Source organism: Dreissena polymorpha, chromosome 1 (genome assembly GCF_020536995.1).
Source record: "Dreissena polymorpha isolate Duluth1 chromosome 1, UMN_Dpol_1.0, whole genome shotgun sequence".
Taxonomy (NCBI): domain Eukaryota; kingdom Metazoa; phylum Mollusca; class Bivalvia; order Myida; family Dreissenidae; genus Dreissena; species Dreissena polymorpha.
This window is the reverse complement of record NC_068355.1, coordinates 131067030-131093668: the sequence shown is the minus strand read 5'-3', so window position 1 is coordinate 131093668 and position 26639 is coordinate 131067030. Positions and strand designations below refer to the sequence as shown.

The 26639-nt window shown below is 34.5% G+C and overlaps 1 protein-coding gene across 1 annotated transcript; it reads left to right on the top strand.

The window, feature by feature from the left end:
- Positions 1 to 580: 580 nt before the first annotated feature.
- LOC127851797 (mucin-2-like) lies at positions 581 to 17381 on the top strand. The gene is made up of 5 exons (XM_052385711.1): positions 581 to 766; positions 3621 to 3752; positions 3927 to 4040; positions 4198 to 4286; positions 17280 to 17381. The coding sequence occupies exons 1-5, from the start codon at positions 736 to 738 to the stop codon at positions 17379 to 17381; spliced, it is 468 nt and encodes a 155-aa protein (XP_052241671.1). The 5' UTR covers positions 581 to 735.
- The last annotated feature ends 9258 nt before the right edge of the window (positions 17382 to 26639 follow it).

Genomic DNA, 26639 nt, shown 5'->3' with positions numbered 1-26639 from the left:
GTGATGTTTTAGAAATCTGCATTTCATATTGACATAATCCTCAGACAATGGATTCTGGTCGTGTTCAAAGGACATATCTTCCAATTATCAACTCTACTTCTTTCTATGTGCATATATTCTAGCTCGCTTCTTTTCACGTAACTTGCTGTTACACGTTTACATCGATCTACATATAGATCTACTTGTCTCCCTTTCAACACTACAGTAAGTTGTAACCGATTATTGTTGGATTTTTAAGAAACATTCTGAATGATGTTTATGACCGCGGAAATTTACAATGGCGCACTTGCCCACGTATCAATTGACTGAATCCGGGTCGGTTCGGTCCCTTGATGCCGAACAAAAACAGTATTTAGTTCTCTGACATTGAGATAAGACAGTAAAATATCAAAGAAAAACAGGCCAAAGTCTTACATTTTCTTATCTTATTATTTTGTCTAGATATGCTTTAAATCTCACCACAGGCGTTATAGGATTTAAACTTAAGGGGGAGGACCCTAGGACCCCCCGTTTTTGTGTATCATATTCTGGCCTACAGCTCACAAAATGCTAGCTACGCCACTAATCTGAAAGATGGGCATATGGAATAAATCGTCTGCTGATCCATGGTGAGCAGACACATATGTACATTAGCGAAATAACCCGTTGCGCTGAGTTCAAAAATAACACACGGACGGCTTACTGGGTAACACGTGCTCTCTATTTATCCGACATATCAACACTTCATCCGCGAGTATGCAATCTTACTTTGGCATTGACACTACGGGTGAGACATTTTTGTGTTTGTTGTTTTCATCTTAACTTAATTAAGAAATATTATAATAAACAAGAAATATAATAGTAACAGATATAATGATGTATAGTCATGTAATAGTATTTTTAAATAATGCAGAATGCAATTAGCATGAAGTTGAACTCTGTGAAGCTGTGTAGTTAGATCTATGCGATTACAATAATTATATATGAATGTACATATTGCATGTTGCTGTGTTTTTGGAAACATAAAGAGTTGATTTGTATGCTTTTGATAATTTTTTTAATTATTTAATAAAAAATAATAAAATATTCCACACCAAATATTGATATTTTGATGGAAAGCATCACTTAATGTGTACACGAATACACGGGACATTGTATACTATAATTCACAACAAGTCAAACATGAACCTTCTAATGACTATCGTACAGAACTTAATACAAGAACAAATGTTATGCTTTAATATATATCAATTATATCTGGCTGGTTTCGACAATTCTGTTTAGTAAATCTAAATTCGCTATGCACTGCATTACACGTGTATTCCATTTCGTGCCTAGCACTACAAGTTGCTATCCAGTTTAGAGTCAGGCCCCAAATTCCTGTGCTGGCCACTTACACACATTTTGTTGAATGTAATTTAATGACCGCAGACCAATGAAATAACCATTAGCCACAGCAGGTACCTCATTATCTCTGACAGTTGCTTGATGCCTAACCCCTTGTTTACAGCCCTTTGCAGGGAACAGCAGGGAACAGCAATTGCTATACAGTGGTATCAATATAGATAAACACATAAATACATCTGTCTGGCATTTATTTACCTATAAAAATCAGCTGACTACATAAAAAGAACAGATTACAAAATTGAAGCAAGCTCTTGAAATGGCAAAATTATGTAATTATATTTCCAAGAGAGGTTTATATAATATATATATATTTAATGGGCGTGATATTTCATATTTCTTAGCTTTAAGTACAGTGATGCCTGATTGAACATACTCAATATGGCTATTATTTAACTTATAACTATCACAAAGTCCCAGTGCATATTATGAATATCAAGAAGAAAAAGTAAAGATATGTACATAAAAATATCCTTTACAGCTTAGGCAACAACTGTTGTCAAAATTCAATTATATTGATCATTAAAAAATAAATTGAAATATTCTCCACATTAACCGTTGTACATTTATTGACAAAAAACTATCGCGTCCACATGTACACATATGACAGATATACTTTGTTCAGGAATTCAAGAGAAAGAGAAAATGTACTTGAATCCAACTATTTGCGATACTAATGATATTAAATGCAGCTTGTATTTGAGAGTAAACTTCACATAAATTGCATTTCAGTTTTGCATTGGTTGTAAATAAAGAGTAGAAGCCTAGAGGAATTGTATTGTAATCCAATTAAAATCATAATCTTATGAAATATTTGTAATATCTAAATTTTCATTTTTACTTATTTAATTATTTTAATTAATCATAATTAATAAAGTTTTAATTAATTTCAATTAACAAAATTTTATAATTACTATTGCATATTGTTTAAAATAACTATTGCATATTGTTTAAAATAACTATTGCATATTGTTTAGAATAACTATTGTATATTGTTAGAAATACTTAAGAAATTGTGCATTAAGCCCGGGTTTCCGACACAACACATTTTGTGCCAGGTGAGCTACAAACTCTAACATATTGAAAACTACCTTGATGTACAATAAGAAAACAGCTTAGTAAGCTAAGAGAGCGAGTAGCACATTCCAACCTAAATTGTTTCCCAAATTTGGAACATAAAAGTACACAGTCGAAGCTTTGAGAAAGTTCCATGACTAAGGGTTAACAGTCTTGACCCGAATAAACATAAAAAAGTAGGTGAATAAGTGTACCACGTGAGACCACCTGGGATCACGAGGGAAACGTATTTGGAAAAGTCTGATCAAATTTTAAAAAACAGCCACCGAAAGAATATTTAAGAAAATGCTGTGCGCGATTCAAGTACTGTATTTTCGGATATTCTTACAGGTGAGATGTTATTACTTATTTATTTTCAAACCTAAATTATTGTTTGCTGCAAATAAATATATTCATACTTAAATTATTGTTTGCTACTTCAATTTGTTTTAGTTACATTCAATGTAGGGTATTTAGGAAAGTTGTTTGGCTGCACAATATCCGAATAATTATATATTGTGTATTTATGATAATTACTATTGTATAAGTATCATATTAGTAAAACTAATAATACTGTTTTCTCATAAATAAATAATTTCTTTATTTCATGATTTGATAAAACAATGTTAATGCCTGAAAACTGTTAGTGAGATTGAAAAATATTCTGTATAATTTATTAATATATAATAAGAATAAATATCGTTACATATGTATGTGTTTATCATAAATGATATCTGTGCATGCAAATATTTATCTTGTTTTAATACATAAGTTCTGTTTTTTTTGATATTCTTTCAGAATAAAATGGGCTGTTTACTTCACCGACATCCTTAATTATTTACATTTCTTAAAACTCAAAGAATGGTAGCGTTAAACGCTAATTGAAATTGAAATATGGCAGAAACAACATTCGTTAAGACCATAAATCAAAGAACGAATAGAACTGTTAATTACTAAGAACTTAAATAATGTATCGTACGTAAATGAAGATCCCGTTACCCATTATATCAAATGGAAATGATGAAAACCGCAAGGAACATAACTTATAGGAAAAGCACGTACGATATCTAGTGGAGAATACGGTTTTAAAGTTTAATTCCTTTACAATAACATTTTCCACAACAAAAATCGTCAGAAATGTTTCAAGATGTCTCACTACAATTTACGTTCTCGCCTATCAGCCACTCTACCACCACAATTGACGCCGCCAGCATCCCCGCCTGACGATAATCATACGACAGTTCCGAAGCAACCATCTCAACCACCAACTACAACCATACCAAAACAAGAAACTCCAAAACCAACATCAACAAGTGAGTCAAAACCTTATTTACAAACTCCCAGAGATTTTGTTGCAAGTGAAAAACGTCGTAAAAAACAATTACGTTCAGATTTTCATAAATAATTAAATTCTATCAAAACAATCAGAAGAGTAACAATACATGACAGTCCATTTCAAAGTCACCCATTACAATCTGATGCTTCAGACGCCGAAGAAACCCGAGAAACAACACTCCAGCCATTAACGCAGGACCCGACAAAGGAATCGCTGATCGAGCCATTATCGAATTTCCGGTACGACCCAGTACCACCGCCATATGGTAATTTTCAGTGCCTTTCCGAGAAACGACTACAGGATCCAATTTCCAGTGTTATTTTGCAGAGACCTAACTTTTTCTTAATTACCCCATCGCCTAGTGTTAATAGTGCTAATTTTCCATCGCAAAGTGCTAATAGTGACAATATTAACTTACGTAGGCAGACGCCTTCCGCACCGGGCCAATCTCAAGCAGATGGGGAACGACCGACAAACAATTTCCACACCACGCAAGCTTCGGACACAAGAGGTACAATGTTTAAGCCAAACATAATTAAGTTAGCTTGCTTTACAGGTAGAGACTATGACAGTTTACCAGCGTTTCTGGCAAAATTTCAGAAATTCTGTTGCATGAATAACATTGATAGGGGTGAATATGCTAATGTTCTTCCATTTTACTTGTCCGACCAAGCAGAGAATTTTTACAATAATCTGACCGAAGATATTAAATCTAATTATCAAGAACTCACCAAAGCGCTTGCAAAACGTTTTCAGACTAAAGAATTAGAATATCATCTAATTGCTATTAAACAAAGAGAAAACGAATCATGCGATGATTATATCTCGAGAGCATTAAAAATTTCCACTGGTGTACAAGGCCTAGAAGAAAAAGTTCTCGAGAGCTTGCTTGTCAATGGATTAAGAGACAGTATGAAGAAAGATGTTATTTTAAGACAGCCGGAATCACTGTCAGAGCTGGCCAAATACTGTAAACTCTGTGACATGACAACGTCATTTTCAGTCAATGCTATTGACACAAAATGTCAAACGTTATAGGAAGAGATTAAAATTTTAAAAACGGACATTAAAATTAAGGAAATTAATACTTTACAATCAACCCCAATACCAAATATACCGGTAGAAAATTCTTATGCTCAACAACATATGTTTCAAAATCAAATGCCACCTGCCCCTTACGGCCGTTATCAACAATTTCAACCGCGACAAAACCAAAATTATAGGATACGAATACCGTTAGATTATCAAAGACCGCGAATAGTCGATAGATCCGTATCTAACCCACGTTTACAAGTAAACAGACAAAATCCACAAAACCAAATTTGTCCCAAATGCGGATACGATTCTTGTAGATGGGGTCGAAACTGTTTCGCATTCAATAAAGGATGCAACAATTGCCAACAATTCAATCACTTTTAATCAATGTGTTTTCTAACTAAAAAATGATGGGAAAGACAGAGCAGTAGGTACCCTTTTACTATCACAAACAATTCAAAATTTTAAGTAAAACATGAGCTAAATAGGAAAAACGGTCTTATTAACAAAAGTACGCATACGACTCAAAATAAAAGTAATAAAAATAAAAATAATAAAACTAGTATTAAAAATAATACAACTCAAAGTATTAAATCTAAACGTAAAATATTAGCTTTAAAGGTTGTATCCGCATTTTCCCATAATTCTTTACCAGGAACAATCGCAGATGTCAAAAGAAACATTCTTTTGGATTCGGGTAGTAATATTTCTGTAATAAGCAAATATTTCTTCGCCTCCACAAATTTTACGATAAGTGAATGCCAACTATCTAACCTTAATGTCAAGACCGCGGTTTCTGATAATTTGTACATGTAGAGGGGGTCATTAACCTCACAATGCTAATTGGCAACACGTGCTTTGAGCACCCTTTTTACATAGTACAAGGCTTAACGAATAGAGCAACCCTATTATATAACCAAAATATTACAAAATGGCACATACATTTTGAGAGAACGATATTCAAACAAAGAGTTAAAAGTTCCGATTAATATCAAAAGATTACGTAGAAACCATGATGAGAAGGATTTACGTGATTTATCTCAAACATTCAAATTCCGTGAAAACGAAACTAACGATAATACAGAAAATCAAATCAATCCGCAAAACGTTACCGACAATACACAGCCAAATATAACGGCAACTGACAAACAAAATACAATTAATCAAAATAATATTCCACCAGAAAATTCAAGCAAGAAATGGTACAAAGCTGACAAAATTTTAAAAACCAGAATTAAAGATAATCAAAGACAATATTAGATAAAATGGACAAATAAAAAGTATAAGAACAGTCGGGCAAAAGACGTAGATACATCAGAAGCACTTATTAAACAATTTTATATAAATAAATCTCTAAAGAAAAATCACAAAAGAAAAACGGTAAAATGATAAACAAATTAAATCTTAAATTCTTTTTTCAATTAGGCAAGATGTTGGTCACACGATTCATTATACTTTTCCTGTCACTTGTGGGAGCGCAGGGCGAACAATTGCTGATGAGCCATGGCGTTAAGTTCTAAGATCCAAAAACAATTAACTTCGTGAATAATGAATGGGCGCATACTTTTCGATTTGATATGCCGGACTATCATTTCGATAGTGACATTGGTAGAAATTATTCATTGTGTAGAGACTACGAAAAAGGATGTACCATTAGCGTCGAATTCAACACTCTAAGGATTTAAATGGAACGTGATTTACAATCTTATTTACAAAAATTTTGTAGCATGATTCCTACAATCTCAGATAAACGGAAAACACGTGAGTCCCAACCCTTACTTCCCTTTATAGGAGAATTAAGTTCAACTCTTTTTTGCATTGCTACAACGTAACAACTTAATCGATTATGCGATCATGCAAACAAATAGGCGCAAAGAGTTAATCTCTTAACAAATACATTTACGCAAGAATTTGGTGCAATGTCATCATTTGCAACTAGTGTTCATGAGCATATGAAATTATTCGACGAATTCGTTGCGAATGCTTCAGCAGTCAGGCATAAAATTGTAGACGAAATGGAATCTGTGTCAAATAAACATACAACTGCCGAAAAGTTAGTACTAGATGTAAATGATAAAATGATCAAAATAAGGTCACAGTTTGATAGGCTAGCAATAGGAATTGAATCACTGAGCAATCGTAAATTGTCGATTTATATAATAGACCCCGAACTAATGTCGCAAACGTTAAGAGGCAAAGCTTTGTCGCTAAAAATCAACTATCCGACTCATAAATTGGTCAGCACTGAATTGGCATTCTACTACAATCATGCTGAATTTATTTATGGACGCAACAATAATTCGATATACATAATGGTATTGTTTCCACTGACAAACAGCTTGGATAACGAATTAAATTTCTTTCCAATTCCTCTTGACAATGATATTAAAGAAACAAAGATGCTAATGAATTCACATCAAACCCGCGGTATTTAATTTATAATGGAAAAGACCTATTATTCACATTTCTTGATGAATCATTCTTGAGAGACTGTTTGACAGCAGGTTCAACAATTTTATGTAAGCAGAATGTTATATTTGAAATCGATTGCAATACGAATTGTTTCGTAGAACTCTTGAAACACGGGGACAATGCAAAAACTAAAGATATATGTGGATATAAGATAGTAAGAAATGTCTTGAAACCAGAGCTGAGAATTTTAAATAGTTCTAAGGTACTTGCATACATGCAATCAAATTTAAAATTAGAATGTGTAAATCATTCTAAAACAATAGATTATTGTAAGTACTGCATTATCGATGTACCATGTGCATATAAACTAGTCTCACAAAGTCAACGTATTGATGAGCAGTTCACCAAATGTTTGACAAACGATACTTCTGTCGACCAAATATATCCAATTAACGTACCGTTACTCCAACAATTCTTTAATAATACGGTTTTGGATAAATTGATGAAAAACATCTCGTATAATGATCCAATCAATGTATTATTACCGGTATTTAAAACTTTCGATCAAAACACACAGGATATATTAACTCGGTCGCACAAATTAGAAATTGACATGCAAACCTTTGTGAAAAGAGCAAAGAAAAACCAAATTGATTACCATAGCCTAACAGAAGCAATGCTTAACGGTGAAATCTCAATTGAATCAGGTTTATCCACTTTTGATATAATTTCAATCATAAGTATATTACTCACAATCGGAAACACGCTCATGTTGATATTTCTTTCGCGAAAAATTCGCATTCTATTAACTGCAATTACACTAATAAAACCAACAGCGGCACAACATCTTAAATACGACAATCCCACCACGCTACCACCACTTCAGGAATTTGCCAACAATCTTAATGAGTCTCTGAAATATGAACAGTATCTTGTCTTTCTGGCCATGATTCACGTTCTCTTGCTAATAACAATCCTTCGCAAATTGCAAATATTCAAACGACAACGTGGCACTCTTTTGATTTTACATATATCAAATGAATTAAATTGTATTGATATTAACATCGTAAGTTCGGTTTCTTGTCGATCAGAATGGATCATTGACTTACCTGTCACACTGAACATAAACAGCATACGCTTTGGATTGTTTCCAAAACTGCTCATTAACACTTCGGAAATTTCGTTTCGGAACACTACAGGACATGTAATAATGGAAATACCATCTGCTCTGTCAATTGACAAATGCTCAACACAAACTATCACACTGAACTGTTCTTGGTCCATAACGGAATTAAGGAACGTACTTAACCGAAATTCAACTTCTTACAAAAAAAATAATAAAATGGAATAGCATTAGTAAGCACTTTGTTTTATTTCATTGATTATTATCATAATGTTTGAATATTTTATAACTTTGATGTCAAATTGTGCATGGATTTCAACTTTGATATCAATTATTCAATGCTAGATTTTATTTTTTCCATTTAACCATTATAAATACTCTGCATATTATTGAAATGAATTGATTTAATCTTCATTATTAAATACTACAATTTACATGTTTTTCTCATATTAGATGTCAATCGTTACATACTTTCATTTTATTCATTACATACATGCTTCATGTTTAAAAAACAAACAAAAAAAACCCACATACTTTTGCTGTTCTCATTTCAGGTGCACACGACAATACATTATTCATATAAATATAGTGTGTATTTTATAATTGTATAATATATAGAGTGCACATTTTAGCATTATTAGATTTGTATTTTCATTAATATCCTATTGTACATATAAAATCATTTTATCGCTACATTTTTGGTTCCCTATTGTCAATTTTACATTTCATTATTTTCATTAAAATGGACATTGTTATTAACATTTCATTTTTAGCTCATCTATTTTTTGAAAAAAAATTATCAGCTATTGTCATCACCTTGGCGTCGGCGTCGGCGTTGGCGTTGGCGTCCGGTTAAGTTTTGCGTTTAGGTCCACTTTTCTCAGAAAGTATCAATGCTATTGCATTCAAACTTGGTACACTTACTTACTATCATGAGGGGACTGGGCAGGCAAAGTTAGATAACTCTGGCGTGCATTTTGACAGAATTATGTGCCCTTTTTATACTTAGAAAATTGAAAATTTTGGTTAAGTTTTGCGTTTAGGTCCACTTTTCTCAGTGAGTATCAATGCTATTGCATTCAAACTTGTTACACTTACTTACTATCATGAGGGGACTGGGCAGGCAAAGTTAGATAACTCTGGCATGCATTTTGACAGAATTATGTGCCCTTTTTATACTTAGAAAATTGAAAATTTTGGTTAAGTTTTGTGTTTAGGTCCATTTTATTCCTTAAGCATCAAAGCTATTGCTTTCATACTTGCAACACTTACTAACTTTCATAAGGGGACTGTGCAGGCAAAGTAATGTAACTCTGACTGGCATTTTGACAGAATTATGTGCCCTTTTTATACTTAGAAAATTGAAAATTTGATTAAGTTTTGTGTTTAGGTCCACTTTATTCCTACAGTATCAAAGCTATTGCTTTCATACTTGCAACACTTATTAACTATCATAAGGGGACCGTGCAGGCAAAGTTATGTAACTCTGACTGGCATTTGGACGGAATTATGGGCCCTTTATACTTAGAAAATTGAAAATTTGGTTAAGATTTATGTTTTGGTCCATTTTACCCTTAAAGTATCATAGATATTGCTTTCATACTTGGAACACTCAAAAACTATCATAAGGGTACAGTAAAAGGACAAGTTGCATAACTCTGGTTGTCATTGTTACGGAATTATGGCCCTTTTTTGACTTATTAACTTTTAATATATGGTTAAATTTTGTGTTTCGATCCACTTTACTTCTTAAGTATCAAGGCTATTGCTTTCAAACTTCAAATACTTTCATGCTATCATGAGGTTACTGTACCTGGCAAGTTGAATTTTACCTTGACCTTTGAATGACCTTGACTCTCAAGGTCAAATTATTAAATTTTGCTAAAATTGCCATAACTTCTTTATTTATGATTAGATTTGATTGATACTTTGACAAAACTACTCTTACCTGACATACCACAATAGACTCCACCCAAACCGTCCCCCGTGCCCTCCCCCCCTCCCCCCCTCCCCCCCACCTCCCCCCCCCTATTTTTTTTTTTTTTTAAGATCATCTCACAAATGACCACCCCCCCCTCACACTATACCCCCACCCCCCCCCCACCCCATCCCCCCCCCCAATTTTTATTTATTTATTTTTTATTTTTTTTTAAGATCATCTCACAAATTACCACCACACCCTCACACTATACCCCACCCCCCCCAATTTGTTTTTTAAACGGTTATGTTTGAAATACCGTCCAACCAGCGCACCCAAAAAATCCCCCCCCCCCCCGCCCCCCCCCCCCCCCCACCCCCCCCGCCCCCCCCCCACCCCTCCCCCCCCGCCCCCGATTTTTTTTTTTTTTTTTTTTTCGCTTTTTTTGAAGAAAATGTAATAAATGTCCACAACCCCACACTATACACCCCTCTTCACTCCACCCCTCCCTCCTTTGTGATTGAAAATGAGAGTCCCTTCACCTTTAAAAATAAAATAGATGAGCTGTCTGCACCCGCAAGGCGGTGCTCTTGTTTATATTGTACTCGTATTATTTCAAATTATTATTTAAGTACAATGGCAACTCCTCTTATAATTTACACATTTCCCTCCCTTTGGATCACCATCAACTGCATCACATAAAATACTTTTTGAAAACTTTTCCCAAATTAAGAAAAGTCCATAGACGTACTAAAAAGTTACTATTTTCGCACATGTTAAACAATTCCAACATTTCATTTTCAAGCTCAATTTTTGCTATAAACTACTTCGACATAAATATACTCTATCTTCAAATGCTCGACCATTTACTTCCTGAAACCCACCCCTATACTTTAAGATTTGCCAAGAAAGTATTTTTAGGTTTGGGTTAGAATCCCAAATTTCCATCATAGCATACGAAAGATTTATTCGATCAAAATTTCTACCTCCCTCTTTATATGATTTTTCCATTACAGACATCTTAAATGCAGATCTTAAACAAATCAATACATTAATGAATCAACATTTTCACTTTTACCAAAAATCCCTTAAATGCCAATCGATTCCTTTCGATTTTGACGACACATATTTCCGAGTTTGTAACGAATCCTTAAAAAATTGCAAAGAAAAATTCATAAAAATCCAAGGTCTTTATCCCCATAGCAAAAAATTCAGGAAAATTGATAGCTTAAATTTCCATGTAATAGTACGAACTCGTTGTTGTAATAGACCACATCATTCCTTTTGTGATTCTCAAATTCTCCAAAACAAGTTCATAATTTGGAAATTGTGTCTTCATTATCGTAAACCATTCGACTGGAGCCTTTTGCAAAATTGTTAACCCGTGTGTATAAATTGTATATATTTTTGTTGTTGTAAGAATGATTTTATTTTTTATTATTTATTCATTTGACATACATATTGTGTTATATTATAAATCAAATGATAGAAATTTAATTACGGAACATATAAATAATATGATAGCAACTTAGAAAGTAAACTTAATCATCATTATCGTATTCCAGTAATTATCAAGAGGTGGTTTTATAATATTACAAAAGTATATGTATAATTTCAGACATTAGATAGACATTTTAGCAATTATAGAAAATGTTTATTTACATTTACATTTATGCTTCAAATAACTTTTGTAATTATTGACACATAATTATGTTGTATTTGTTATGCAACCTTATTGTTGATTCAATTATATAGTAACATTCATTCAATGCATAGTGTGTTTACGAATTCTTTTTGTATTATCTACATATTACATCTGTTTCGATTTTTGTTAGACTAGTTAGATTAATGTATGCATGCTTTCATATTATACACTTAAATGTTTTGGGATTGTTTTCAAAAGCAGTTAAATTTAAACAGCTCATATATTAGAATAGGAATTCTAATTAAAAGAAGGAGGGGAAGATGTTATCCAATTAAAATCACGATCTTATGAAATAATTGTAATGTCTAAATTTTCATTTTTACTTATTTAATAATTATATTTAATCCTAATTAACATAGTTTTAATACATTTCAATTAACACAATCTTAAAATAGCTATTGTATTATGTTAGAAATGCTTAATTTTATGTAAGGAATTGTGCAGTCCATTTTCTGAAAATAATTTATCAAAGTAATAACAGTTTTACACATTGCGTTAAGACTCGGGTTTTCAAATGCACTTCGCATTTTGTTAGCATATTTTCCATGTTCAAGTCACATCATACATTAAATTCATGAAGTTGTAAAAATATTTAATACATTAACACATAGAATCAGAAGATAGAATAAATAAATAAATAAATAAACATATTAATAAAAAATATGTAAAGAAAAAATTACAGTAAACCAATATTCATCTGTTGTACTCAGTCAACCACATATTGATTCTTACAAGTTAGGAATCTATCTTGGTGTACTTATGAATGAACGAAACAGTCTAGTAAGATAGAGAATGAGTAACACATTTCAATCTAATTTGTTTTCCAAGTAAGGAACAAGGAGGGAAAAGTCCGGAGATTTGGGAAAGTTCCGTGACTTAGGGTCAACGGTTTTGACCCGAATAAATATGAGGAAGTAAGTAAATAAACGTGTCACGTGCGACCACGTGGGATCACGTGGAATACGTATTTGGCAAAATGCCTGATCGGATTTCAAGAAGTTGCCCTTGAAAGAATATTTAAAGAACCACGCACGGCGAACTTGCCATTGTGCGTGCTTTCTGATATGTTTCAGGTAAGGTGTTACTATTTATTTATTTTCTAGCTTAAATTACTGTTTGCTGCAAATAAATATATTCATACTTAAATTATTGTTCGCTATTTTCATTCGTTTTGATTGCATTCAATTTGGGGTATTTAATAAAGATGTTAATAAAGATATCAAAAATAATATATATTGTGCATTTATGATTGTCGCTATTTTATAAGAATTATATTAGAACAACTAATAGTACTGTTTTCTCATAAATTACTAATTTCTTTATTTTGTGATTTGAAAGAACAATGTTAATGTTTGAAAAATGTTAGTGAAATTGTATAATATTCTTTATGATGTATTAATTTATAATGATTATAATAAATAATAGCTGTGCATGCAAATATTTTTACTGTTTTAATAAATTAATTGTGCGTGTTCTGATTATTTTCAGAGAATAAAATGGGATGTTTACATCACCGACTTATTTAATTATTTACATCTCTCATACGTCAAAGAGTGTCAGCGCTTAACGCTAATTGAAGTTGAACTGTGGTAGAAATAATATTTGTTAAGACTGAAAATCGAAGAATGGACATAATTATCAATTATTAAGAATTTATAATACGATAATAAAGATCCCGTTACCGATAATGTAAAACAATGGAAAACCTTATTACACATAAAATTATATGAAAAACAGCGTATGATACATGTCTTAACTAAAGGGTAAAGATACTTTGAACTGCAGTTCAAAGTCTTAAACTGCGGTTAAGAGGCGCGGAATGCACATTAATTATTTAACAGTAAATTACATAGTTAAGAAACTTTGAACCCGACTTCAAAGTGCCGTTTGCAAATTAATTCCTTAAACCCGAGTTCAAAAGTTTTCTTAACTATAGGGTTAAGGGACTTTGAACTGTGGTTAACACATTTATTCCTTAAACCCGAGCTCAAGAGTTGAACCACGGTTCAAAGTATCTCTAAAAAAAAGATACAAATCTCTTATCTACATAACTCAGAGACAACAAATCAGCGGAGCTTAAACCACAATTAGAAGGCAAATGACACGATTTCATTGGTCGTTTCTTAACTATAGAGTAAAGAGACTATGAACCGCGGTTCAAAGTCTTGAACCCGGGTTTAAGGAATTAATGTGCAAACGGCACGTTGAACCCGGGTTCAAAGTCTCTTTACTATCTAGTTAACAGTTATACCGTGGTTTAAGACCTTAATGTGCAATTCGCTTGCCATAATTTATTGAGTCCGAGTCTATTCTTTATTCCAAGATTAGGCATTTGTTCTGACGACAATCGTTCCTGTGCTCATTTTGACACTGGTGGATATTTGTTCATACATTATGTTGACCACACGGACATTAGTTTCTAAATTATTTTGACAGCTCGGGAATGGCTTCCTAAAAAATTTCGGACGACCCGGACATTGATTCCTGTAGTATATTGGCACCCTTACTATGGTTCGCAAGTTATATTTATATGAATTAGTGCAGATTTGTTTTAATGGAATAAGACACAATAACCGCATAAAAAACTGGTGTGTTTTTTTTAGCTTACCCGAGAACAATGTGCTCATGATGAGCTTTTGTGATCGCCTTTTGTCCGTCGTGCGGCATGCGGCGTCAACATTTGCCTTGTTAACACTCTAGAGGCCACATTTATTGTCCAATCTTCATGAAATGTGGTCAGAAGATTGATCTCAATAATATCTTGGATGAGTTCGAAAATGGTTTCGGTTGCTATAAAAACATGACCACCAGGGGGCGGGGCATTTTTTCTTATATGGCTATATATGGCTTTAGTAAAACCTTGTTAACACACTAGAGGCCATATTTATTGTCCGATCTTCATGAAATGTAGTCAGAGATTGGTATAAAAGATATGTTGGATGAGTTAGAAAATGGTTGCGTTTGCTTGAGAAACATAGCTGCCAAAGGGCGAGGCATTTTTCCTTATATGGCTATATATGACTATAGTAAATAGTGGCCACATTCATTATCCGATCTTCATTTAACTTGGTAAGAAGATTCATCCCAACAATATCTTGGACGAGTTAAAAAATGATGCCGGTTGATTGAAAAACATGACCGCCAGGGGGCGGTGCATTTTTCCTTTTATTGCAATATATAAACCTTGTTTACAATCTAGAGGCCACATTTATTTTCTGATCTTCATGAAACTTGGTAAGAAGATTGTTCCAAATGATATCTTGGATGAGTTCCAAAATGGTTGCGTTTGCTTAAAACATGGCTGCCAAGGGTCGGGGCATTTTTCCTTATATGGCTATATATGGCTATAGTAAAATCTTGTTAACACTCTAGAGGCCACATTAATTGTCCGATCTTCATGAAACTTGGTAAAATGATTTAACCCAATAATATCTTGGACGAGTTTAAAAAGGATGCCGGTTGGTTGAAAAATATTGCCGCCAGTGGGCGGGGCATTTTTCCTTAAATGGCTTTAGTAAAACCTTGTATACTCTCTATAGGCCACATTTATTTTCCGATCTTCATGAAACTTGATGAGAAGATTTGTCCCAATGATATCTTGACGGAGTTCGAAAATGGTTCCGGTTGTTTTTAAAACATGGCCACCAGGGGGCAGGGCATTTTGCCTTATATGGCTATATATTGCTTTAGTAAAACCTTATTAACACTCTAGAGGCCATATTTATTTTCCGATCATCATGAAACTTGGTCAGACGATTTTTTCCAATGATATCTTGAATGAGTTCGAAAATTGTTCTGGTTGGTGGAAAAACATGGCCACCAAGGGGGCGTGGCAATTTTATGCCCCCGGTAGGGTGGCATATAGCAGTTGAACTGTCATTCCGTTTGTCTGTCTGTTTGTCTGTGTGTCCGTCCGAAATCTTTAACAGTGGTCATAGCTTTTGCAATATTGAAGAAAGCAACTTGATATTTGGCATGCATGTGTATCTCATGAAGCTGCACATTTTGAGTGGTGAAAGGTCAAGGCCATCCTTCAAGGTCAAAAGTAAAAAAATACCATCCCAGGGAAGAAGCATGCTTTAAAAGGCAGAGAATTTCTAAACCTGCCAAAGGGGCATTGTGTTTCTGACAAACACATCTCTTGTTCCTTATATAGCTATACTAAAACCTTGTTAACACTCTAGAAGCCATAATTATTGTCCAATCATCATGAAACATTGTCAGATTATTTGTCCCAATGATACCTATATGGTTATTGTACTAACTTGTTAACACTCAAGAGGTCAAATTTATTGCCCGATCTTTATGAAACTTAATCAGAAGATTCCTCCCAATGATATTATTCGACCATCATGAAACTTGACTGGAAGACTTGTCTCAATGATATATTGGACAAGATTGAAAATGGTTCCGGTTGGTTGAAAAACATGGCCGCCAGAAGGCGGGGCATTTTTCCCTTATATGACAATAGTATAAACTTTTTGTCACTCTGAAAGTAAAAAATATAGTCCGATCTTCATAAAACTTGCTCAGAGCATTTGTTCTTATGATATCTTGGATGAGTTCGAAAAGATTTCTTGCCTGTTGAAAAACATCGCCGCCAGGCGACGGGGCATTATTCAATATGTGGCGATAGTAAATCCTTGTCAACACTCGGGAGGCCATATTTATTGTTCGTTCTTCATGAAACTTGGTCCAAAGATTTGTCCCAATGATATCTTGACGAAGTTTGAAAATTGTTCAGGTTGGTTGAAAAACATTGCCGCAAGGGAGCATGTTTCCTTGTATGGTTTTATATGGTTATTGTAAAACCTTGTTAACACTCTAGAGACCACCTTTATTGTCCCAGCTTCATGAAACTTGGTCAGAATATTTGTTTTAATTAAATTAATACTATCTTGTACGAGTTTAACAATTGTTCCGGTCTGTTGAAAAACAAGGCCGCCAGGAGGCGGGGAATTTATCCTTATATGGCTAAAGTAAAACCTTGTTAGAACTCGAAGTTACATTAATAGGTCACTCTTCATGAATCTTGGCCAGAACATTTGTTCTACATGCAATGATAACTTTAGCTGCACATGTCAGTTTCTTTGTATCTCAGGTGAGTGACTTTTGGCCTTTCAGGCTCTCTCGTTTATTTGATGTAATTTTTCAGGGCTATATACCAGAAACCATGCAATTGTTCCGCATAAAACTTCATGGATATATTGATATTTATGAGGAGAAGTGCCATGGTTAAGATCCATATCCCTTCACTTTCATAAATAAGAGTAATTGTCCTTTGTATAGATGGTATGATGGAAATTTTCAGGGCTCTATTTCAGATACGATTTTACTGTTTTTACATTTCAACATGAAACGTTATGAGTTTGTAGGAATCAATCGAAAGATGAAGCATGCGCAAGAACCATAACCCTTTATTTCTTTACTAAGAGTTATTGCCCTTATTGTTTTGTGTGATTTGTTTTTCTAGGCTATTTCTCAGATACGCTATTAGATGTCAACATGAAACTTCATGGGCGTATATATATAAATGAGCGGATTTGAATTACAATGCATATTTTTGTTTGGATTGTACCATTTATCAAGGACTTTGCAACCATCCATAGACAAACTATATTTGGCGGGGTATATGTATTCAAAGACTTCGCTTGTTCAATTTAATTTTGTCCGGAGAAAAATAAAAAAGTATCATATTAAATGTGTTGAAAGATATACCTCTTTGATGGGAAATTCAGTGAACAAGAGCTCAAACTGACTCTTCCATAAGTTTAGCTCAAAAACTGAGCATCATATTTTTATGGTTAGTTCTTTTGACCACCCCATACGTCACGAATCGTCAACCTTTAGCTTGTTATTACCAATCTTCAATCAAACGTTGGTGAATCTTCCTCAAAAAGTTTATTTTTACAATGTATATGCTGGTCAGATGCGCCCAAAAACTAGATAAATTGGTCAAATCTTAGAACAACCTTTTTATGCTCCCCGAAATAAAATTTCGGCGGAGCATATAGTTGCCAGTTTGTCCTTCCTTCCTTACTTCCGTCACACTTTTGTTACCGTTTCTCATAGCGCCTTCAATACTTTACCAATCTCTTTCATATTTGGCATGAAGGTACCTTGCATGGACCTCTACCTTTTGATGAGGTTTGAGGTCACTGGGTTAAAGTCAAAGTCACCAAGGCTAATAATAGATTTTCCGTCACACTTTTTAACAGTTTCTCACAGCACCTTCAATACTTTACCAATATCTTTCATATTTGGCATGTAGGTACCTTGCATGGACCTCTACCTTTTGATGAGGTTTGAGGTCACTGGGTCCAAGGCCAAGGTCACCAAGGCTAATAATAATAGATTTTCCGTCACACTTTTGTTACAGTTTCTCATAGCGCCTTCAATACTTTGCCGAACTCTTTCATATTTGGCATGTAGGTACCTTGCATGGACCTCGACCTTTTGATGACGTTTGAGGTCACTGGGTTCAAGGTCACCGAGGCTAATAATATATTTTCTGTCACACTTTTTTACAGTTTCTCACAGCGCCTTTAATACTTTACCGATCTCTTTCATATTTGGCATGTAGGTACCTTGCATGGACCTCTACCTTTTGATGAGATTTGAGGTCACTGGGTTCAAGGTCAAGGTCACGGAGGCTAATAATAGATTTTCCGTCACACTTTTTAAACAGTTTCTCATAGTGCCTTCAATACTTTACCGATCTCTTTCATATTTGGCATGAAGGTACCTTGCATGGACCTTTACCTTTTGATGAGGTTTTTGGTCACTGGGTTCAAGGTCAAGGTCACCGAGGCTAATAATAGATTTCTGTCACACTTTTTAGCTTACCTGATTGCTCAGGTGAGCTTTTGTGACCGGTCTTTGTCCGTCGTCCGTCCGTTAACATTTGTTCGTAAACACTCTAGAGGCCACATTTATTGTCCGATCTTCATGAAACTTAGTCAGAAGCTTCGTCCCAATGAAATCTCGGTCGAGTTCGAAACTGGGTCGTGCTGGGTAAAAAACTAGGTCACTAGGTCAAAAAAGAAAAAACTAGTAAACACTGTAGAAGTCACATTTAATGCCCAATCTTCATGTAACTTTGTCCAAATGTTTGTGTAAATGATATGTTGGTTGAGTTCAAAAGTGGTTCCAGTCCGTTGAAAAAAATGGCCGCAAGTGGGCGGGGCAGTTTTCTCTATATGTATAAAGTGAAAACATGTGAACACTCTAGAAGTCACATTTTTTGCCCATTTTCATGATTTTTTTTCAGAACTTTTGTTTCCTATATACGTGAGTTAAGTTTGAAAATGGTTCCGGTCTATTGAAAAACATTGTTGCCAGGGGGACGGGGTAGTTTTCCTTATATTTATATTGTAAAAAGGCTTGCAAACAATCATGAATTAAGGTCATGTAACATGCGAGACAACTCTTCTAAATATTGCATTTAAGTTTACAGTAGTTACTCCCCTTTGATCATTAATGTTTTCATAATAATACAGTGTAGTTGTGTTTCATTTATGTGTTAATTATTATTTGAGGTAAGATGTTTTTATGCTCCCTTTCGAAGAAAAGGGGGCATATAGTGGTCGGACTGTCCGTCTGTCCGTCCGTCTGTCTGTTTGTCCGTCTGTCCGTCTTTCCGTCACACTTTGCATTAAGGTTTCCAAAAATGCCCATAACTTCTATGTCCCTTGAGATATAACCTTCATATTTGGTATGCATTCGTATATGGACAAGGCCTTTCCATACCCACACAATTGTTTAGCCCTGTGACCTTGACCTTGAACTTAGGGTCCGAGTTTAGGTTTCGAAATCTGCGTTTAGGTTTCGAAAATTGCTCATAACTTCTATGTCCCTTGTGATATAACCTTCATATTTGGTATGCATGTGTATATGGACAAGGCCTTTCCATACGCACACAATTTTTAACCCCTGTGACCTTGGCCTTGAATTTAGGGTCTGTGTTTAGGTTTCAAAATCTGTGTTTAGGTTTCGAAAAAATGCTCATAACTTCTATGTCCCTTGAGATATAACCTTCATATTTGGTATGCATGCGTATATGGACAAGGCCTTTCCATCCCTTGTCAAAAAAGTGAGCAAAATCCGGTTATAACCCAGTTTTAAACCGGGTTTAACCCTGCGGTATTGGCACCGAGCTAAAAGCGAGTCTTTTAAACACTTTTTGCTTACCGACTTGGTTTTATCTGAGTTAAATCTTGGTTTAACTCGCTTAAAGCCAACATAGTGGGTTTTTAACCGTCTTAAGTGGGTTTAAAGTGAGTTTTCTTCAGCTGTGTTTAACTCTGTGGTATTTGCACTGTGCTAAAAGCGGGTTTTTTCAGACACGCTTTTAGCTTACCGACTGGGTTTTTTAGCTTACCGACTTGGTTTTTTAGCTTACCGACTTGGTTTTTTCTGAGTTAAATCTTGGTTTAACTCGCTTTAAACCAACATAGTGGGTTTTTTAACCATCTTAAGTGGGTTTAAAGTGAGTATGATTTTCTACAAGTTGGTTTTTTGCGGTTTTTTAAACATGCTTAGACCAACTTCTGTCTGTGGAGTTGGTTTTAAGTGGGTAAATAGTGTGTTTTAAATGTGAGCTATAAGCAGGCTTAACACGGTTTTTAAGTGAGCAAAAAGTGAGCTGAAAGCAAGCCTTTCTTAGTTTTTTTTCACAGTGAAAACATGCTTTTAACTCGCTTTAAACCTAGTTATTAGCAGTATTTTATCTGTGAAGAAAACATTTGTGGGTTTTGGTAAGTTGGTTTTTTGTGGGTTTTAACAGTGAGTTTTTCTTAAGAAAGTAGTTTTTTTTTAGCCTTTTGTGGGATTTTGCAGTGTGAAAAAAAATAATTTTGGACTGATATGTTCTAAAAAAAAGGTTTTTGTGAAGCAATTACAACAGTTCATTATAAGCCCCGTGTGGTTTAAAGGAAAAAAAGGCAATGTGTATGATATTATGTTTATATGACAAAAATAGTACACCGCAAAATAATACAAACATATTATTTTTACAGTACATTATACAATAATAGACATTTATGGAAGATTTTAAAGCAAAAGGTTAACGGCAGTGGACCACTGCGGGGGGAGTATTTAGACCACAGCTGCTGCAGAGACCTGGATCTCAGCTGTTGGAGGTACCTGAACCGCAGCGGAATGAGGAACCCCGATTTCAGCGTATTGAGGGACCTTGACGGCATACGGTGGAGGGACCTGCACAGCAGCCACTGGAGAGACCTTGACAGCTAGGGGACCTGGACGGCAGCCAGTGCAGGGACCTAGACCTGATCTTGGCGGGTGGAGGGACCTGGAAAGCAGCTGGTAGAGAGACCTGGAAAGCAGGTGCTGGAGCGACATGTACCATTGGTGCTGCTTGTGTCCTTCTCCTCTTGAGGATCTCTTACGCCAGTTGATCTGCAAAGGATTAATACCAAAACACTTTGAAAAGGGCAAGGCATTCTTCAAACATGTTAATTGGTTATGTTTTCATTCCACTTAACTATGAAATATTGATGTTATGGTAATCTTGTTGCTTTCATAATAATGCATTTGAGTCATTTGCTTGTTGTTTTTGTTTGTTTATTTTTGAAATTTTAATCCCGTGATCACATGTGACTTAGCACTTTTCATCAATTATTAAAAGAAATTGTGTTTGGTAGAAAATGCAGTTTGAAAATGTACCAAGATGCATGGTCTCATTTGGCTGTGTGGACTGGTTGCATTTTAAATGCAATAACCTGTATAGTTTACCTCTCAACAAATCCAGCTTTCTTGGTCAAGGACAGGGCGAGGTTTCCCCACTCTTGTTCCCCTCAAGTTTGCCAGCTTGTGCAGGGTAAAAACCAGGTATAAAAGTCCATACATCAGGCAGGCGATGATGCACATTCTTTCCAAAGGATCTTCCCATCACTGTAAATTTTGCCTGGTGGAAAGAGTTTAACCTTCAAAATTAAAATATGTAAGTTCTAATTAAGTATGAGGGAAAGGAATCCGTTCAGTAATACCAGAAATAGCTATTCATAAAATTTAAGATGACAATAACCATGAAACACATATTCACTGTACACAACATTTACACTTTTTCATGTGTAAGTTTATCTATTTTTGCTTTAAATTGTGTTGTTTTTCCTTTAAATTGCAATATAATAACTTATCCATTTACATTTCCCAGTGACAACACATAAATATGATAATGATCATAATTAATTCAATAAACTTAATAAAAAAAGGGATGAAGAAATGACAATACAAACCTGTTAAAACTGTTCTTCAGTATTCCAAAAAAAACAACAGGCAGTTCAACCTCCTTTCCAACCAACTTATTATGTGATTTCCACATTGTAGTAAAAAACACATTGTTTTCATCACACAATACTTCATGCTGACAGAATTTCAAGACATTTTACACTACCATTATAAGTCTTTCACTTCTTTATATTAATGTTGCTGAATTAAATTTTGCTCAATATTCAATTGCTGACACCAGCTTGTTTTTCAAAAGTTGTTGTTTTCAAAAAGATAACTCCTTGTGCAATAGCCAATCAAAAGCCTTATATCTCATTCCACACAGCCTTATCTTTAAGCAAACCCCATCAGTAGCCTTATCTACCCTTAAAATCAGTACCCTGTTTAACTCTGAATGCCTGACAGATTGTTATCTGTTTATTGTTAGTGGTGTGAAATAAGGGTGTTTTTAGGTATTGTCTTGTTATTTTGATGACAGTTGATGTAACACAGGTCATGTTTGGCATTTTATTTTTTTATTGCAAATTAAGAAAATGGATATGATGGTATCATATGAAAATATCACAATCTTGCACAACTTATATACAAAAATAAATAGATCATTTCCAAAATACTGTTTCCAATACCAGAATTATTTAAATATGCAGATTTAACAAGTAAATACTTTTTTAAACAAATATAAACAATCATGTAAGATTATTTTAAAATTTAAAAAAATAAAATAATTTTAAGACATAAAACAATCATAAGATTTTGTTTATAATAAAAACAAACATAAAGAAAAAAATCAAAGTGAAACACAAACTCTTTCATGTATTATGTATAAAACTAAGCTTGACCATTGTTATAGTTTTTGTCAGTGATACTTGTTGTCCATCTGTGAACCTGTGATGTTCTGAAAGAGCCATTTTCATCCAATATTCCCTAAAAATTATGGGGAGCACACAAATGTACAATAGGGACAATGGCAAACAAGCTGTAAAAAAAGCCCCTTAACAATTGACTTGTATTATTTATGGCTATAAACATCAAACATGTTTCATTGATGAGTTATATTAATAAACAAAAGACCAACTTATTGAAAAGTGTGTTAAAGTTAGTCTTTAAGCCTCGTTGCAGCTCTCAACTTATTTACAAAAAGACCAATTTAAACTCGCTTAAACCCACTTCTGTTTAAAAAAAGACCAACTTCTGTTGTAAAAGACTCGCTTATAAAACAAAAAGACACACTTAAACACACATAAACCAACTCATAAATAAAAAGGCTCACTTTTGACACACAAAAAACCGACTTCTTACAGAAAAAAACTCGCTTAAACACACATCTTCTTAAAATAACCAACTTTAAACCCAGTTAAGCACAGTTTAGCGCACATAAAACTCGCTTTTAATATCAAAAACCAACTTCTGCTAAGAAAAACTCAGAAAAAAACATAGTTTTATGTTGGTTTAAGTGTGTTTTGGTATGAAAGTGGGTTATTTTTTGACAAGGGATACGCACAGATTTTTTCCCCTGTGATCTTGACCTTGAACTAAGGGTCCGCGTTTAGGTTTCGAAATCTGCGTTTAGGTTTCGAAAAATGCTATAACTTCTATCGAAGCGTTTATAAGGGGCATATGTCATCCTATGGTGACAGCTCTTGTTTTAAGCTCACCTGATTGCTCAGGTGAGCTTTTGTGACTGGTCTTTGTCCGTCGTCCGTCCGTCCACATTTGTTCGTGAACACTTTAGAGGCCACATTTATTGTCCGATCTGCATGAAACTTGGTCAGAAGATTTGTTCCCAATGATATCTCGATCGAGTTTGTAACTGGGTAATGCTGAATCAAAAACTAGGTCACTAGGTTAAAAAAAAGAAAAAGCTTGTAAACACTGTAGAAGTCACATTTAATGCCCAATCTTCATGAAACTTGGTCTATATGTCTTTCTTAATGATATGATGGTTGAGTTCAAAAGTTGTTCCGGTCCATTGAAAAACATGGCCGCCAGTTGGCGGGGCAGTTTTCCTTATATTGCTATAGAGAAACCTTGTAAACACTCTATAAGTCACAATTTTGGCCCAATCATCATGAAAGTTAATCAAAACATTGGTTTTATTGATATGTCAGACGAGTTCGAAAATGGTCCAGATCGGTAAAAAAAAACATGGCCGCCAGTGGGCGGGGCATTTTTCTCTATATGTATATAGTGAAAACATGTGAACACTCTAGAAGTCACATTGTTTGCCCAATTTTCATGAAATTAGGTCAGAACATTTGTTTCCTTGATACGAGAGTTGAGTTGAAAAATGGGTCAGTTGAATAACATGGCTGCGGGGGGGGGGGCAGTTTTCTTATATTTATATATTTAAAAAAAGCTTGTGAACACTCTAGAATTCACATTGTTTGCCCAATCATCATAAAACTTGGTGAATAGATTTGTTTTATATATATATCTCAGATGAGTTTGCAAATGATCCCTATGGGTCAATAAACATGGCTGCCAGTGGGGTGAGTCAGTTTTCCTTATGTGACTATATAGAGAGAAACCTTGTGATCGAACACTATAGAAGTCACATTTTTTGCCTAATCATCGTGAAACTTTTTCAATACATTGGTTTTATTGATTTCTTGGACAAGTTGGAAAATGGCTTAGATCGGTGAAATACACTTTTTAGCTCACCTGATTGCTCAGGTGAGGTTTTAGGATTGGTCTTTGTCCGCTGTTCGTCCGTCCACATTTGGTTTGTAAACACTCTAGCATTCACATTTCTCAAGCATTCTTTATCAAAGTTTCTGAAAGATCTCAGTCAAGTTTGATGCTGAGCAAAATCAGGTGAGCGAACTAGGGCCGTCTTGGCCCTCTTGTTTCAGTTTCCCATAGCGCCTTCAATACTTTAACGATCTCTTTCATATTTGGCATATAGGTACCTTGCATAGACGTCTACCTTTTGATGAGGTTTGAGGTCACTGGGGTCAAGGTGAAGGTCACCGGTGCTAATAGTTTTTTTAAGTCCTTATTAACACATAGATTGGCAAAGCGCATCGTCGGGGAGCATCCATCAGTTTCACTGATATTCTTGTTTATTACTCTAGAATTCACAGGTATGATTCCATTTTATGAACAAAACTCACTATATACAATCCAAGTTTGAATCGTGGTCATGTGTATCCTAAAATAGGTCACCAGGTAACATCTGAAGAAGAAAAAACATTTGTCCAAAAATGGCCACCAGATCAAGTTTCGACACTTTGTGTACCGTGAACTCTGGTGAGCGTTTCAGGACCATCATAGCCCTCGTGTAACATTAATTGCCCGTCTTATATTTCTGTACTAAAAGTTTGTCTGGAGCATATCTTAAAATTTGTAAGAGGCATCCACTTGAATGTCGATAAGTAGGTATATATCATCATGGGGAAGTTCACAAGATCCATAACTCTTAATTCTATATTTTCATGTTATTGTCCTTTATTAGTATTTAGACTTAGTTTGTCCGTAGCATGTCTTAAAATTGTAAGATTGATACACTTCGAACTTAATATGTTGGTATATCTCAGTGAATGTTCTAGCAGTTCACTAGAACCATAACTGCTGATTTCATAATTTCAAACGTATTGTCCTTGTGAATATTCATGCTGAACGTTTTTTAACTCGACCTAATAGCTATTTAGATACACTTTTAAATAGCAATCTTTTATTACGGGGAAACCGGTTATTACAAAAAATCTATGCCCTCGAAGAAACTTGAATGCGGGGATATTTAATGCATACAATTGACATTGCTATTTCATTCTGGCATGGGTTTCTATAGCTTTTTATGACTCATTGACTATTGCAAGCACCTTGTTCTTATAACGCCTAGTGTTATTGTTTTTTTTAATTTCAGGGACATGCGACCGTTGTTGAAAAAAACAACCTCAGTGTTTCTATCAAGAGATTCGGCTGATTGGGCGAATATCGGATAACAAGTACCGGAATTCTGTTAACAAATAAAATCACTAAAAAGAAAAGATAATAAATGCGATTTGTTTAAACTATAACCAGTGTTGAGATATGTTCTTTGCTAATTAAAAAATTTTTGATGTAAAATATGTAAGAAGTCAATTGAAAATACTACACGACGTTTCACTAAAACCACGCGACAATGGATTCTAAAATACATGCACAACATTCTAGAGGAAATGCTCAACAGCTGCCACATCTTAATGAGACCTCTAAGAGCAAAAGACAACCTGTGCCATGCCCAACTTGTGGCAAACGTGTAATGAATTTAAGAGAGCATTTAATGATCCATGATAAAACCGCCAAGAAACGGATACGCCTCCCGAAGCCTTGCCCTAAATGCGGCAAACATGTGAGAAGAATGTGGAACCATTTACAGACTCACGTTGCCAACAGTGAAAGACACAAATACAAATGTGATAAATGTGACGGTGTCTTCTTT

Coding starts and splice junctions, on each gene's coding strand:
- LOC127851797 (XM_052385711.1), top strand. CDS start 736: ATGCAATCTTACTTTGGCATTGACACTACGG. Junction 4,041..4,197: donor CCCAGTACCACCGCCATATG/GTAATTTTCAGT, acceptor TAACTTACGTAG/GCAGACGCCTTCCGCACCGG. Junction 4,287..17,279: donor GCAAGCTTCGGACACAAGAG/GTACAATGTTTA, acceptor GGAAATTTTCAG/GGCTCTATTTCAGATACGAT.